General features: G+C 39.7%; 1 protein-coding gene across 5 annotated transcripts in view; it reads right to left on the bottom strand.

The window, feature by feature from the left end:
• Positions 1-14,816, bottom strand: part of LOC128705417 (female sterile (1) homeotic) — a 684,385-nt gene that overhangs the window by 402,143 nt on the left and 267,426 nt on the right. For all 5 annotated transcript variants that reach the window (XM_070092310.1, XM_070092319.1, XM_070092329.1 and 2 more), the window contains one exon: positions 1,314-1,713. In XM_070092310.1, coding sequence (XP_069948411.1) covers positions 1,314-1,713 — 400 coding nt within the window. The remainder of the gene's footprint in view (positions 1-1,313; positions 1,714-14,816) is intronic.

The raw sequence follows: 14,816 nt of genomic DNA, 5'->3' as shown, positions 1-14,816 counted from the left end.
TAATGAGAAAAGAAGGCATCTAGAGAGACCAAGTCAGGACTAAGATTCATATTAGTAAAGTTATGTACATGGGATGCTTCAACACGATGGCAACTGTGAAGGCTAGAAGGGTAGACAGTTTTAGCAGAGGACCATTCAATAGCATGACTGTGATCTCTAACATGACAGAAAAGAGCATTATTAGTGTAGGCAAGTCTAACACTTCTATTGTGCTCTTTAAGTCAGTCAGAAAGAGAACAGCCAGTTTCTCTAAATTATTGAAGAGAACCAGAGGAGAAGGAAATGATGTAGACACCAGAAGGATTAGGTAACAAGAGAGGTAGGAAGGTAGGTAGGAAGGTGTACGATAGTGAGAAAAAAAAAGTGTGTGTGTGTGTGTGTGTGTGTGTCAGTGTGAGTGTGTGTGTCAGTGTGAGTGTGTGAGTGTGTGAGTGTGTGAGTATGTGTGTGTGTGTGTGTGTGTGTGTGTGTGTGTGTGTGTGTGTGTGTGTGAGAGTGTGTGTGAGAGTGTGTGTGAGAGTGAGTGTGTGTGTGTGTGTGTGTGTGTGTGTGTGTGTGTGTGTGTGTGTGTGTGTGTGTGTGTGTGTGAGAGTGAGTGTGTGTGAGAGTGAGTGTGTGAGTGAGTGTGTGTGTGTGTGTGTGTGTGTGTGTGTGTGTGTGTGTGTGTGTGTGTGTGTGTGTGTGTGTGAGAGTGAGTGTGTGTGAGAGTGTGTGTGAGAGTGAGTGTGTGTGAGAGTGAGTGTGTGTGAGTGTGAGTGTGAGTGAGTGTGTGTGTGTGTGTGTGTGTGTGTGTGTGTGTGTGTGTGTGTGTGTGTGTGTGTGTGTGTGTGAGAGTGAGTGTGTGTGAGAGTGAGTGTGTGTGAGAGTGAGTGTGAGTGTGAGTGTGAGTGTGTGTGTGTGTGTGTGTGTGTGTGTGTGTGTGTGTGTGTGTGTGTGTGTGTGTGTGTGTGTGTGTGTGTGTGTGTGAGAGTGAGTGTGTGTGAGAGTGTGTGTGAGAGTGTGTGAGAGAGTGAGTGTGTGTGAGTGTGAGTGTGAGTGAGTGAGTGTGTGTGTGTGTGTGTGTGTGTGTGTGTGTGTGTGTGTGTGTGTGTGTGTGTGTGTGTGTGTGTGTGTGTGTGTACACTTCATTAACTTGGTTTTCACTTCTTACTCTAGAATAAAAGCTTAATCTAAAAGATCTGAACAATTTTATGGAATAACAAAAACAATAAAACTGCCATAATTACTTGAGTTAAAGACTACCTAGAAAGATGATAATTCACACTGACTCAACAAGTAGTTAGTTAATGTCTGACACTGAGTGAATAACTTACCAGGAAGTTTATTAATATCTAAACTAAGCTGCCTCTTCTCATCATAAGACATGGGCTTGGCATTGTCCTCGTCTTCAGAATCAAACACCATCCCTGGAGCACCACCAGCAGCCTTTTTCTTCGATTTACTAGCATTAGACCTTTGTCTTTTTTGTTTGTTATTACTAGTTTTATTTTTCTTAGGTTTAGGAGGAACTGGGCCGGGAGGTGGAACAGCGGGTGGCACTACAGTGGAAGAAACAACCGCTGGAGCTGCTGTTGGTGTGTTCTGGTTTACTATGGGCGCTGAAGTCACGGCAATGTTTGGTAGCTCTGCAAGCATTTTTTCCCGATCTTTACTTTTCTTTTTAGTCTTTTTCTTCTTTTCTTTCCCTCTTCTTAGTGATTCTTCTACCAACAACTGAAAAGAAATAGTCATTTATATTTACATAAACACCAAGATCAAATTTCTAAATAATGCTCAAGACTAATAAAGTACTGACAAACTTCAAATGAAATACAATGAACAGAGTTAACAGGGCAGCTATTTTTATAAATGCTGAAAATGTACAATCAACCTCCAAATCTTGCAGGGTTCCTGAAGTGCAGAATTCAGTTATCCAATATTTTTACTCATTGGAAACCTGAGATTAGATTATCTGTAATGCTTTTGTAATGCTCATTAACCCGTTAACTGTCCAAATGTAGATCTACACTCTTGCCGCTAGTGCTCTAAACGTAAATCTACGTTATATTTTTCCTGCCTCTAATTTCGCACAATTGGCCTGAGATGCCTGCTCAGCATAGAATGGGTCTTAACACTCAGTGTGTGGGAGCATCATTTCAATTGAGCACCAGCTAGACCAAACAGCTCAGCAAACACCAAGGATTCATTGATGTCATGTCATATTAACACTCCTCCTTTAAGAGGAAAGTGATGTTGACCCTGAGTTTAGTAACTCTGAGGTGGATGTGGCCACGAGTGGTTGCAGAAATAAACCATACCCCCGGCCGGGATTGAACCCGCGGTGTCATTACGATTTCTTAAGTCATGTTGACGGCAGTGAAGGGACTTGAGCTAGAGTTCGTCACGGCCACGCTAGCTGGAGATTCGTCTGTAAAAACTTGCATTTGTGGTCACAGAGGTGCCTGTGCTAACTTTCCTATGGTGTAGAAATATACCTAGTTGGATGAATCTTATTGTGGCTAGCTGGTCTAGTGGCTAACGCGACGGGCTGGAGTTTTGAGACTCTATGACCGCAGGTTCAATCCCGGCCGGGGGTATGGTTTATTTGCAATCGTGTCATTACGATTTCTTAAGTCTCGTTGCAGAAATATCAAAAACCTTGATGATAACCCATGTGCAACATCCTTTCAATTTTAGTACCAGTGGTAGTGTCATCTAAGAAAAAAGTAACAATTCTGGAACATGTAATACATGTTCAGCAGGCTGGCTGGCCTGCTGGCTGGCTGGCTGTTGGTTGATTGGCTGTCTCTATCTCCATCTGTCTGTCTGTATCTATCTCACAGGTACACATACGTAAATACAATTACAGCCTCTTCTCACTTAGAGATGTACTCATTACCGACGACTCAGACTTACGATGGGCTCTATGACCAGTGTGCATACCTAAATAATGTATATTAGAGCTGATTTCCTCTGTTCTGCTTATTACAATATACAGTACGCTACCATATAAATATTTCAAAATATACCAGAAATGTTATAAATGGTGCAAAGGTGACATGAACGACATCAAAGATGGTTGACACAAACCCAGTACCATTATAGTATGAAGAATTGAGACACTTATGCAACATATGGGAATCTTTATTGAAGAAACGTTTCACCACACAGTGGCTTCATCAGTCTTATACAAAGCAGGAAAGTATAGGAAGAGGAGAAAATTAAGGTAATCAGTTACTCAGCTTGGAGTCGATGTGTTCAGTCCATTAATCATTATAGTATGCTCCTCACTTAGCGACAAATTCATTTACCAATGTGGTCTTAGGAACAGAACTCTGTCGTTAAGTGAAGAGAGGCCATATACATAGTGTAAATTACCTAGGATAACCCAAAAAATCCAGACAAAGTGCTATACCATGCTAGTAGATATAATGCATAACAAGCATGACTGGCAACTGGCAAGTATACGCATTTTCACTTGTTCAGGAATCAGATGTGATCGTTTAATACCAGTTGGTTCATGAGCGACTCTGAGACAAGACAGACAAGCAGACAGAAAGAGAGAGGCAGACAGAAAGACACACACACACACAGGCAGACAGAAAGACATACGCACAGGCTGGCAGAAAGACAGAGGCAAACAAAGACAAAGACAGATAAACAAAGCAAGACAGAGACAGACATGTTTACGTGTAACAGTGAAAACAAATAAAGCCAGGGTTCCATACAGCAGTGCACGATCATGGTGTCACTCCACTGCTTACATTGTCAGCAATTTAGAAACACTCATCTTAACACCATACTTCAAGGTGTCTCATACATACTCCAGTGTGTCTAAACCATTGCTGGACCAATAAACACTATGTATATATTCCGAGACAATAGTAAATGACCAAGGCAGGTGTAAATGCTGACATGTCAGTGTGTTTGTGACTGTATGAGCATTATTTCAGTATCTTATATTAGTGTCAGAACAAACGGCTATGAAATCACAAGAACTACTATAAATTGTAAATATCAGAACATAAAAATTATGTAAAATAATATAAAACGAGAAAAAAGGTATATCGGCGACACTTCTGCAAGCGGCAGGACTTGATGTTGCTGTCAGGCGAGCATTCAGTGCAAACTTTGCAGTCTTATATCTCAGTAAGTACTGGTCCTAAAAATTTTGTTTAACCTTATTGCACACAGAAAATTGCCCTCTCTAACCCTTAAACTGTCTAAACTTTGATCAATGTGCACATGCATAGCGCTCCAATCGTAGATCTACGTTTTATTTTACATGCTTTGAACCTTGGCACGATAAGCCCGAGTTACCTAGACATGAGACAATGAGTCTGCGCACTCAGTGTGCGCAATACGACAAATTTCAGGAATACTGGAAAAAAATGTGCTCTTCATAAAAAAAAAAAAAAAAAAAAAAAAAAATCCCCAAAAATATTCAGAGCGGTATGCACGTGAACACTGATCTATGTTTGGACAGTTAAGGTTTAATTAAATAAAAAAAAATATTCAAAATATTCAAAGTGCTGGAGAAGCAAATGGGTGAACTGGGTGATTGACACACGACTCCTAAATTGTTGCTTGGTGCATGACCCATAATATAAAAACAAATAATTAGATTTTGTTCAATATGTGCCCACTGGCTTTCCACATGCCTATATCTCACTTTTCTGCTTATTATTTCTTATGAACATCAAAATCAATTTGATTAGTGAAGCATCAGTGATACATCACTAATCAAGTTGATGTTGACTCAATATAAACCCAAATTTAAAAACTAGTTTACTATGTAGACAATTTTGGAATATTCATTCACAAATTCTAGAATCATGGGGCCTCTAGGAGTACAGTGGACCCCTGGTTTACGATCAGCTCCCAATGCGACCAATTATGTAAGTGCGTTTATGTAAGCGCATTTGTACGTGTATGTTTGGGGGTCTGAAATGGACTAATCTAATTCACAATATTCCTTATGGGAACAAATTCGTTCAGTAATGGCACCCGAACATACGTCTGGAATGAAATAATATCGTAAACCGGGGGTCCACTGTATAAAGTTCTATGAATCTGGTGACCCAACTGAAAGTTATATATATATATATTAAAAAAAAAAATGGGGGAGGGGGGGGGGGGACCATGTCCTACTGCGAATAACAAGCTTAATGCAAGATAAAGCTGGGAAAAGGGTCAGTAATTTTTCTATAAACAATATTAAACTGCAACAAAAGCACGCAAATGTTAAGGTATAGGTTAAACCAAGTAGTCACTTAGCAATATACAGTGGAACCTCAAAAATCGAACTTAATCCGTTCCAGGAGCTAGTTCTAAACTCGAAAAGTCTGAAACTCGAAGCAATATTTCCCATAAGAAATAATGGAAATACAATTAATCCGTTCCAGAAACCCAAAAATATTCACACAAAAAATTACATTTTATAGAGATAAATTACAGTTTTACATACAACAAATACTATAGTTTTTAATTATGTATAGTAATGCATATCAAATAACATTTTTACTTACCTTTATTGAAGATTGGTGATGGCATCTGGAAGATAGGGAGGAGGAGAGAGGGAGTTGGGGTTAGTGTTTGGAAGGGGAATCCCCCTCCATGAGAACTTCAGGTAAAGTCCTCTCTGGGGTTACTTTCCTTCTCTGTCTTTTAATGCCACTAGGACCAGCTTGAGAGTCACTGGACCCCTGTCTCACAAAATAACTGTCCACAGTCTTCTGTTTCTGGCGCCTCTTTAACATTTCCCTAAAATGGGACATGGTTCTGTCACTGAACTTGTTGCAAAGATGGCTTGTTTCAGCTTGCTCAGGGTGGTACTTCTCCACAAGCATTTGGACATCATTCCACTTGGCACAACTCTCCTTAATCTTTGAAGAAGGAACCTCATCCACTCCCTATATTAACACCTTTCGCAACATCAGCTTCCTTGATTTGTTCTTTCTTTGACAGGATAGAACCGATGGTCGACTTGTTTTTCCCGTACATCCTGGCAAGCTCAACAAGTCTCACACCACTCTCATACTTCTGTATTATTTCCTTCTTCACATCTATGGTGTTTCTAACTTTCTTTACCACAGGGGTACCACTAGCAAGCTTCTTTGGGCCCATGCCAGCTTATTGCACAGTCCCACAAGCACTAAACACAACGAAATAATCGTAAAATGCGTGACTGAGAACGCAGGTTAGTGTTCACTCAAGCATAAACAAAGCTAGACTGCTCACGGTGCCTGCGCGGGGACGCGGACAGAGCGGGCGGCAGACAGGTCCCGTACCCGGCGGTCCGAAAATAGGGGAGTGTTCGATAATAGTGACACAGTTTGTCCGAAAAAATGGTCCTATTTTCGAAACGTTCAATATGTGATACGTTCGATTTTTTGAGGTTCCACTGTACAGCAAAGGAATCAACTTAAAAGTATCATATCTTAAAGATTTAGTTTTATTAAGCATACTAAAGAGTTAAGTTGATTTATACTGTTATCAGTGTATACTTTCCATGAATCATTCATTAAGTAAACTCATCTTGAGCCCTGGAATCACTATCTTGCTCGTTACATACAAATTTATTAATAGATTCATTTTTTCCAACAAGCCAGTGGAAATAACAGTTAAACTACACACATGAACTTAAAACTATTTAGAATCCAGTGCTGCCTCTGCCTATAGGCAATAATTCAGTATTACTAGATTACTCACGCAAAACAAATACATTATATACAGTATTTCGTACCTTAAAGTGTTCCTACGTTCACCTTTTCAAAATCTTAGCTAATAACGAGACTCAGGAGAAAACAAAAATATATCGATTATCCTCATGTGCAACAACAGCCTGACCGATCAGGATATCAACAGAGAGGCCTGCTCTAAGACCAGCTTACAGTGGCAATGATTCTTGAAACTAAATGTATCTGTAAGTAACTGTACATAATATGCCTTACGAACACATCGCGTTACGTTAAATCCGCACCACGAAGCATTTGAACGCAAACATTTTGCCTCGCCTCACGATAAAAAAATTGCCTTACATGATTCGTCCGGGATGCCTCCCACGTGTGGCATCAGTGTCAGTGTTTACAAGCCAGCCAGTGCGGTTGCATCTACACATACATTCGATACATTTCACATTATCCCAGTGTTTTTAGTGCTTATAACTGCAAAATAAGTCACCACGAACCCCAAGAAAGCTTCAAGTGCCATCCCTGTGGTAAAAAGGGCGAGAATTAGTATGGAATTGAAAAAAGAGATTAAGGAAATGTGTGCAAAGTGGCTTGAACTGCAAACCTTTACGGATGAAAATCACCCTGACACAGCTACTGCAAGCCGTGTTGGCAACCTGTACAATGACAAAGTTATGGCCCATTTTAGGAAAGTCTTAAAGGAACGGGAGGTACAGAGCTCTATGGACAGATTTGTTGTGCGACAGAGGTCCAGTGATTCTCAAGCTGGTCCTAGTGGCATTAAAAGAAGGGAAGTAACCCTGGAAAAGGACTTGCTACCTCAAGTCCTAATAGAAGGGGATTCCCCTTCTAAACAATAACTTCCACACTCTCCCCTCCTCCCATCCCATCAATCATCACCAGATCTTCAATAAAGGTAAGTGTCATGTATTGTATTCTTAGTAGAGTAGTAATTGTGCATGTCTTCTTCAGTTTGTGTGTATTAAAATTAATATTTCATGTGGTATAAATTTTTTTTTTCATACTTTGGGGTGTCAGGAACTGATAAATTTTATTTCCATTACAGTGGACCCCCACCGTTCGGCGGCCGCGACTTTCGTGAAATCCGACTTTCAGCAAGTTTTTTCGGCAAAATTTAGCTTTGTGGTTCGTGATTGAACTCGTGATTTGGCGACCTTCTAGTATGCGTCTGCCCGTCAGCGCACACACAAAGCCAGTCTCCCGCACTATTCACACTCAGTGTGCCATTGTTTACCAGCATGTGACCATCACCCCATGGGTTCATACAACACATTTCATAATAATTTGTTGTTTTTTGTGCTTCCAACTGCTAAATAAGCCACCATGGCCCCAAAGAAAGCTCCTAGTGCCAACCCTTTGGTAAAGGTGAGAAAGACGATAGAATTCAAGAAAAAAACCATAGCAAAGTACTAAAGTAGAATAGGAAGAGAGAGGAGAAAATGTGCCTTCTGCAGTGATTCAGTGATTCTACAATATGTATGATACTAAAGCAGCAGGTATCGATAAAGGCTATAGTGCCAGCCAGCGATAAAGTGTAGAATTAACAGTGTAGCAAGTAAGTTAAGCGAGTAAGCGATAGAAAAACAACTTGAGAGTAACTCTCCAATGTTGTTGGATGTGTATAGGACTGCTGAACATAATGAACATACGTACACGGTAAGTGTAAATATAAAAGTTTAAGTATAAAAGTAAATACATATAAGTGTAAATATAAAAGGACACCAATGGAAATATGTCACTCTTGAATTTTTTGGGGTTATCCAGGGTACTTTACACATACGCTGCTATGTACGATAATCTATGATGTAACTGTACTTGTGTCTACCTGAATAAACTTATTTTAAATTAAAATGCAAATATTTTTTATTTATACATTAAATTGTAAATATTTCTTATTTACATTGTTTAACCCCTTCAGGGTCCAAGGCCAAAATCTGAAGTGGTGCTCCAGTGTCCAAGAAATTTTGAAAAAAGAAAAAAAAAAAATTCTTACAGAATTAAAGAGCATAGTTTTGTGAAGGTAATAAGACAAAAAAAAAAAATTCTGATCAGTACTTACCGAGATACAGTGCCAAGAAGTTTGTCAAAAATGATGTGGTGGCAGCAACATTGACGAATTCCACATACGTGCATTACATTATTTTGCGGTTTTTACATTTTTTTCTTTTTTTTTCCAATTTTTTTCTATTCCTACCAAGATTTGGGGCCTGAGAGACTAATACTGTATATAATGTATATATATAAACTCACTGTATTGAACACAATAACTGCACTAAAGTTATTATCATATTATTGTTTACCACTTTTGTTTATTACAATAAACATGCACAAATCTTGTATAATACTAATGTTCTATCATATATTTACATATTTACAATCACTGGACATGGTTTTAGAACTGCTGGAGCTTGTGGAACTCCTTGAAACAAGGCACCATACACAGAGGCACCTTACATTCCTCACACATAAACCGAGTGTCTTTGCGTCTTTGTTGCCGTCATTTTGTTTGTGCACAGACGATGCATCTCTTCTGAGCAAATTTCTTCTGAGTTGAAGGAAGTTGTATTATGAAATAATGACCTTCCCTCCTCAAACGCTTGGGTATATCCTGAGTAATTCGAGGACCTTGTTGTATAGCAGGTGTTCTTACCGGGTACTTCATTATCAGTTGTCTGACAACAGACAAACAAAATTCACCATACGGTGGTCTGTTGCCAGTCTTTATTTGGTGCATATTATATGCATTGAGCATTGAAATGTCCATGAGATGGAAGAAAAGTTTCATGTACTACTTATAACTCTTACGAACACAGTCAACAAAACCAATCTGCATGTCACATTTGTCAACCAAGCGCATGTTTTGTGTATAATCAATCACTGTCACTGGTTTTAGAATACGTTCATTAGTCACTCGATCAACTTTGCCACTGTCTTGCATTTCATTACGGTGAATGGTTATCAACAAATGTGACATCTCGTTTGTCATGCCACAGTAATGCCATGATGTCATTGACAGTAAACAACTGCACGTCATCACCACGAGCACCTGCGTTGAGCCTGGGCATATGTTTACGATTAGAACGCACTGTGCCACACACATCTGTCTTGTTCACTCGCATGAAATCACTGAGTAATGGGCTTGTGTACCAGTTATCGGTATATAATGTATGCCCCTTACCAAGATAAGGTGCCATCATGTTTCTCACTACATCACCTGAGATACCCAATAACATCTTGGTATCTTTCAATGTTTTACTACCCGTGTATACAACAATATCCAACACCAGGCCACTGTCACAATCACAGAGTACAAACAGTTTTATACCAAAGCGGTTCCTCTTGCTCGGTATATACTGCTTGAATGACAGTCTACCTTTGAACAAAATCAAAGACTCGTCAATTACAAGATTCTTGAATGGATAAAAGTATATGCTGAACTTTTGTTTGAGATGCATGAAAACATTTCTGATCTTGTATAACCTGTCACTTCTGTCAGGCCTGGTTTTGTCAGAGAAGTGCAACATACGTAAGAGTAAGATAAACCTGTTCACTGGTATGATTTCACTGAAGACCGGGGTAGAAATTAGCCGATCTGTGGACCAGTATGCTTTTATATTATGCTTATAGACGTGAGGCATAAGCATTATTGTTGCAAAAAGCAAATACATTTCTGCAACAGTCGTCTCTTTCCACCTGTGTAGTCTTGACTGTGGTGATAAGATCGTATTTGCCATGGTGTACTCAAAATACTTATTACTTTCCCTGACAATAGTTTCCATCAATGGCTGGTCAAAGAATAATTCAAAGAATTCCAGTTCATTGGCCATGGTTCCAAGGGGACAAGTAGGTAGAATTCCACTTTGAGAGTCATCAAAGTCGTGAGGCTTGGGAACAAAATTGGGATTTTGCTGCCAATCCCACATACGGTTTGCTGGTGGATACTGGACATCATAGGCTGGTTGTGCGGGTGGTTGTGGTTGTGGTGGGCTGGTGGCTGACGATCCGCTTTGTCCTTGAACTGACGAGTCAGCATCGTGGGTCCCACCCTGGATTGGTGAGTCACGCATGGCGGTGCCACTACCATCACCACTAACACCATCCACTGATGCCTGTGGTCTATCCATGCCAAGTGTAGCCACATCCTCACTATCACTACCTAAAACTGGTGTAGGGCCACGGGATGTACTCCGGGATGTACTCTGTCCCCTGGGCACAGCATAGGGTACACTACCCAAGTGCATGCGGCGGCGAACATACCGACGCTTCACTGGTGAATATGATTCCTCACTATCACTACTCGAATGATCGTCGAGCGCAATAAAATCACAATCCACGTCACTATCATCATCATTACTGAAGTCAGAGGCCTGGCCATGCGAAAATATTGGTTTTCTCTAGCGTTGAGGAACAACCGACCGTGAGTCATGAGTGCCCACACCAGAGGTAGAAGGTTGAGGATCGTCAGGGTTTTCTGCACTATTATCGATATCCTGGTCATTCTTTTCAGTCACTAACTGATCAAAGCCGTAGAATTCGTCTTCATTTCCACTTCCATCAGTATCAGAACTATCAGATAGGAAGAGGAGAGTCCCAATTTTCCGGGGAGTGAGAGCTGACTTGCGACGAGGCATGGTGAACAAGGGTAACTGAGCCGGCGTTCCCACACTGCTATGCGGGCGCCTAGATTTTTTGTTTATGGCGCACACCCACCACCCAGACCCGTTCTCTCACATGTAGGCCTATGAGCGTTTTCGCGCTAAACTTGACGGCGCTAGAATTTTGGCGTAGATCTACGGTTTGGACACTCAACGTGAAGCCGTAGATCTACGGGACGGACCCTGAAAGGGTTAAGTGTGATGATGGTTGTGGTGGTGGCCAAAGCCTCCACCGCCACCAACACGGCTTCTCTCAGTGGCAGCCCTTAAACCCAAGAACAGCACTTACACCATTTACTCCTCTCATACATTATGACATATTTTATTCATTCTAGAGTATTTATCATGTTTCTATGTTATTAATATTGTTTATAATTAATATTAGATGAATTGTGATAGATAAATAAGCCGTAGAGATGATATTAGCATCATACTGAAGCATAATAAACTCGCCTTCCTCTTGCCTCCTACCTACCTCCTACACCAACAAGAATCAATAAAGGTTAAGTGTGATGTCAAATGTTCATTTATCCATTTTATTAGTGCTTTATATTTATTTGTCATTTTTTCTGTGTGTAAATCTATATTTAATCTTTAAAAAAATTACTTTTTTTGTTAATACTTTTGGCTGTCTGAAACGAATTAATTGGGTTTCCATTATTTCTTATGGGGAAAATAGATTTGCCAATCATGAATTTCGTCAGTCGGCAGACTCTCTGGAACGGATTAATCACGAAACTCGGGGGTCCACTGTATTTCTTATGGGGAAAATTAATTCGGCTAACGATAATTTCGGCTTACGATGAGCTCTCAGGAACAGATTAATATCGTAAGGCGGGGGTCCACTGTACTACTATCAGCAACAAATAGAACATCAATGAGCTAATGAAAAATATTCAATCCTAACTAAAATACTATGTTATCCTCCTAGGGCATTTTGACTTTCTAAATTTAAAGTGGAAAACAAAGGACAATAGCACTGTATCAGAAAATGACAATTAGCTCATACATCAGTAACAGTGTATTTGTGTGACAACTAAATTAACCCAAATTTCATATTGTGTCAAGGTAAGACATAAGGCATCTTTCCTTACACAATTTGCTCTTGTTCATCTACTAGGTGTTAAGTCAACTACAGTGGGTTCTCATCCTAGAAGTGGCAGTACAGCTCCTAGAGATTTGGCCTTTCACACGAGCTAGGGAAGAACAGCAGTTTTTAGCCTGCAGATTCAATGGTGTTAAATAGTGCTACAAGAGTTCCCTAGAAAGTTCAGAGAATGTCAGTGTGTACAACAAGTTTGCATAGCCTCCTCCAGCTTACATTGCAGACTAGAAATGATAATACTGTACACTAGATTTGACCATTATAAACAATGAGAAGCTTATCAAGAGGCATCACAAACACAAATACGCTATCAAGAAGTATCACAATCACAAACACAATTTACCTGAATCATAATCACAATCAAATACACAGGTAAAGATGATCAAGGTACAAATCAAAGAACCATTCAATGTTATGACACTGTCATAGATGCAGTGTTAACAATCAGGGTACTGACTACAACAAAATTAATAAGAATCTATCCCACATATACAGTGGTACCTTGACTAACGAGTTTACTTCGCTCCATGATTGAGCTTGTAACTCAATTTGCTCGTATATCAAATCACATTAATCTGTTCCAGCCCCCCAAAAACCACTCCAATTTTTTATAGGTTTTTAAATAACAAAAACATATTTATAAATAAGAAATGATTTTTGCCTTTTTTTGCCAGGTCCTAGCAATGTTTTACAAATGCTGGAGTATATATGAAACTCCCTGAAGCACTGTGTAAGGTGAGTGTCACACCACTGCTGACAGTGCAGCAGTGGAGTGACATTTGGTGATCATGCACTGTCTTGGCTTTATTTTTCACTGTTACACATAAACATGTCTATCTGTTTGTTTCTGTGTGTCTATCTGTCTGAGTCTAGCTCTGTTTATCTCTCTGTCTGCTTATCTGTCTTGTCTCTCAGAGAGAGCCGCTCATGAACCAACAGGTATTACACATGATGCAGAGTCATCACGTCTACTTCCTGAACAAGTGAAAATGCATATTACTTGCCAGTCATGCTTATTATGCCTTATATCTCTCTACAAGCATAGTATAGCACTATGGATTCTTTTGGGTTATCCTAGGTAATTTACACCATGTACTGAGAGAGATAGGCAGAAACAGAGAAAGACAGAGACAGTGATACACAGTGAGAGATAGAGACGCAGATACATAGAGACAGGAGGAGAGAGACAGAGCCAAAGCAAATCTGCCAGTCAGCCAGCCGGCCACCCAACCAGCCGGCCTGCCAAACATGTATTACATACGTTCCAGAATTGTTTCTCTTTACTTAGGGAATACGTTACAGAACATTCTGGCAGGATGACATTACCATGGTATCATAATTGATAAGATGTTACATACTGGTTATTATCGAGGTTTTTGATATTTCCTCAATATCTCCTGCGAGTGGGGGCTATCTAAAACTCGCTTGTAACTCGGATTTTGGTTTGCAACTCAAAGCAAAAAATCGACCAAGCGACGGCTCATAACTCGTAAAACTAGAAAGTTGGGGCACTCATAAGTAAAAATACCACTGTACTGAGAAACCATCCTGAGCACTCTTAACTCCAGAGTAATGCTTGCAGAAGATGAATACAGAAGCAGGCACTACTCAACACATTCTACCTGGATAATCAGAGAGATCAAATGCAGCAGGGATCACAGAAGAAAAAACAGATTTCCAAACTACTATTCTATACAATTCATATGACAAAGTTAAGATTTTTGTACAGAGAGCAACAGTAAAAGACAATGTGAAGAAAACATTACAAAAAACTGGTTGAAGTTAAAATAAAATAAAGTATTCAGAAAATTAAAAAATAAAAGGTACATATTCTTTATGTAAAACCTAAAATAACCCTTTCACTGTTGGTGGTGCATAGGTACGGCTTACAAGCCAGTGTTGGTGACGTATTAATACGCCAAAATCTAGTGACTTCAAATCTAGCGGACGAAAGCTGGTAGACCTACATGTGGTCAGTGTACACAGTATAAAAAAAATCCTGCAGCACACAGTGAATGAGAAAAAACACAGACAGTTTTTGGTTTAAAACGCCGACTTTGAGGAGCATTTTCATTTGACAGAATGGAAGATATATTACAGAAAGAGAGAAGATTTTGATTGATTCCACGATGAAAAATACCTTGAAATTGAGCTCCAAGTAGAAAGAAATGTTCGATTTTTGCCGATGTTCCAGAGTAAACAAATGACATCACCATCCAATACGTGTCAAACTGGCTAGTCTAATATGCAGTTATGAATGGGTTGACATTATTTATACAATTATTACAATACTGCAGTAGTCTGCGTAACAGTAAATCTTCTATTTTTTGTGTGAATAACAATTCAAAATGGAAAGCAAGACAA

The sequence above is a fragment of the Cherax quadricarinatus genome, chromosome 3 (genome assembly GCF_038502225.1).
Source record: "Cherax quadricarinatus isolate ZL_2023a chromosome 3, ASM3850222v1, whole genome shotgun sequence".
In the NCBI taxonomy this organism is placed as follows: Eukaryota; Metazoa; Arthropoda; class Malacostraca; order Decapoda; family Parastacidae; genus Cherax; species Cherax quadricarinatus.
The sequence above is the reverse complement of the archived record's forward strand: the minus strand, read 5'-3'. Positions and strand labels throughout refer to the sequence as shown.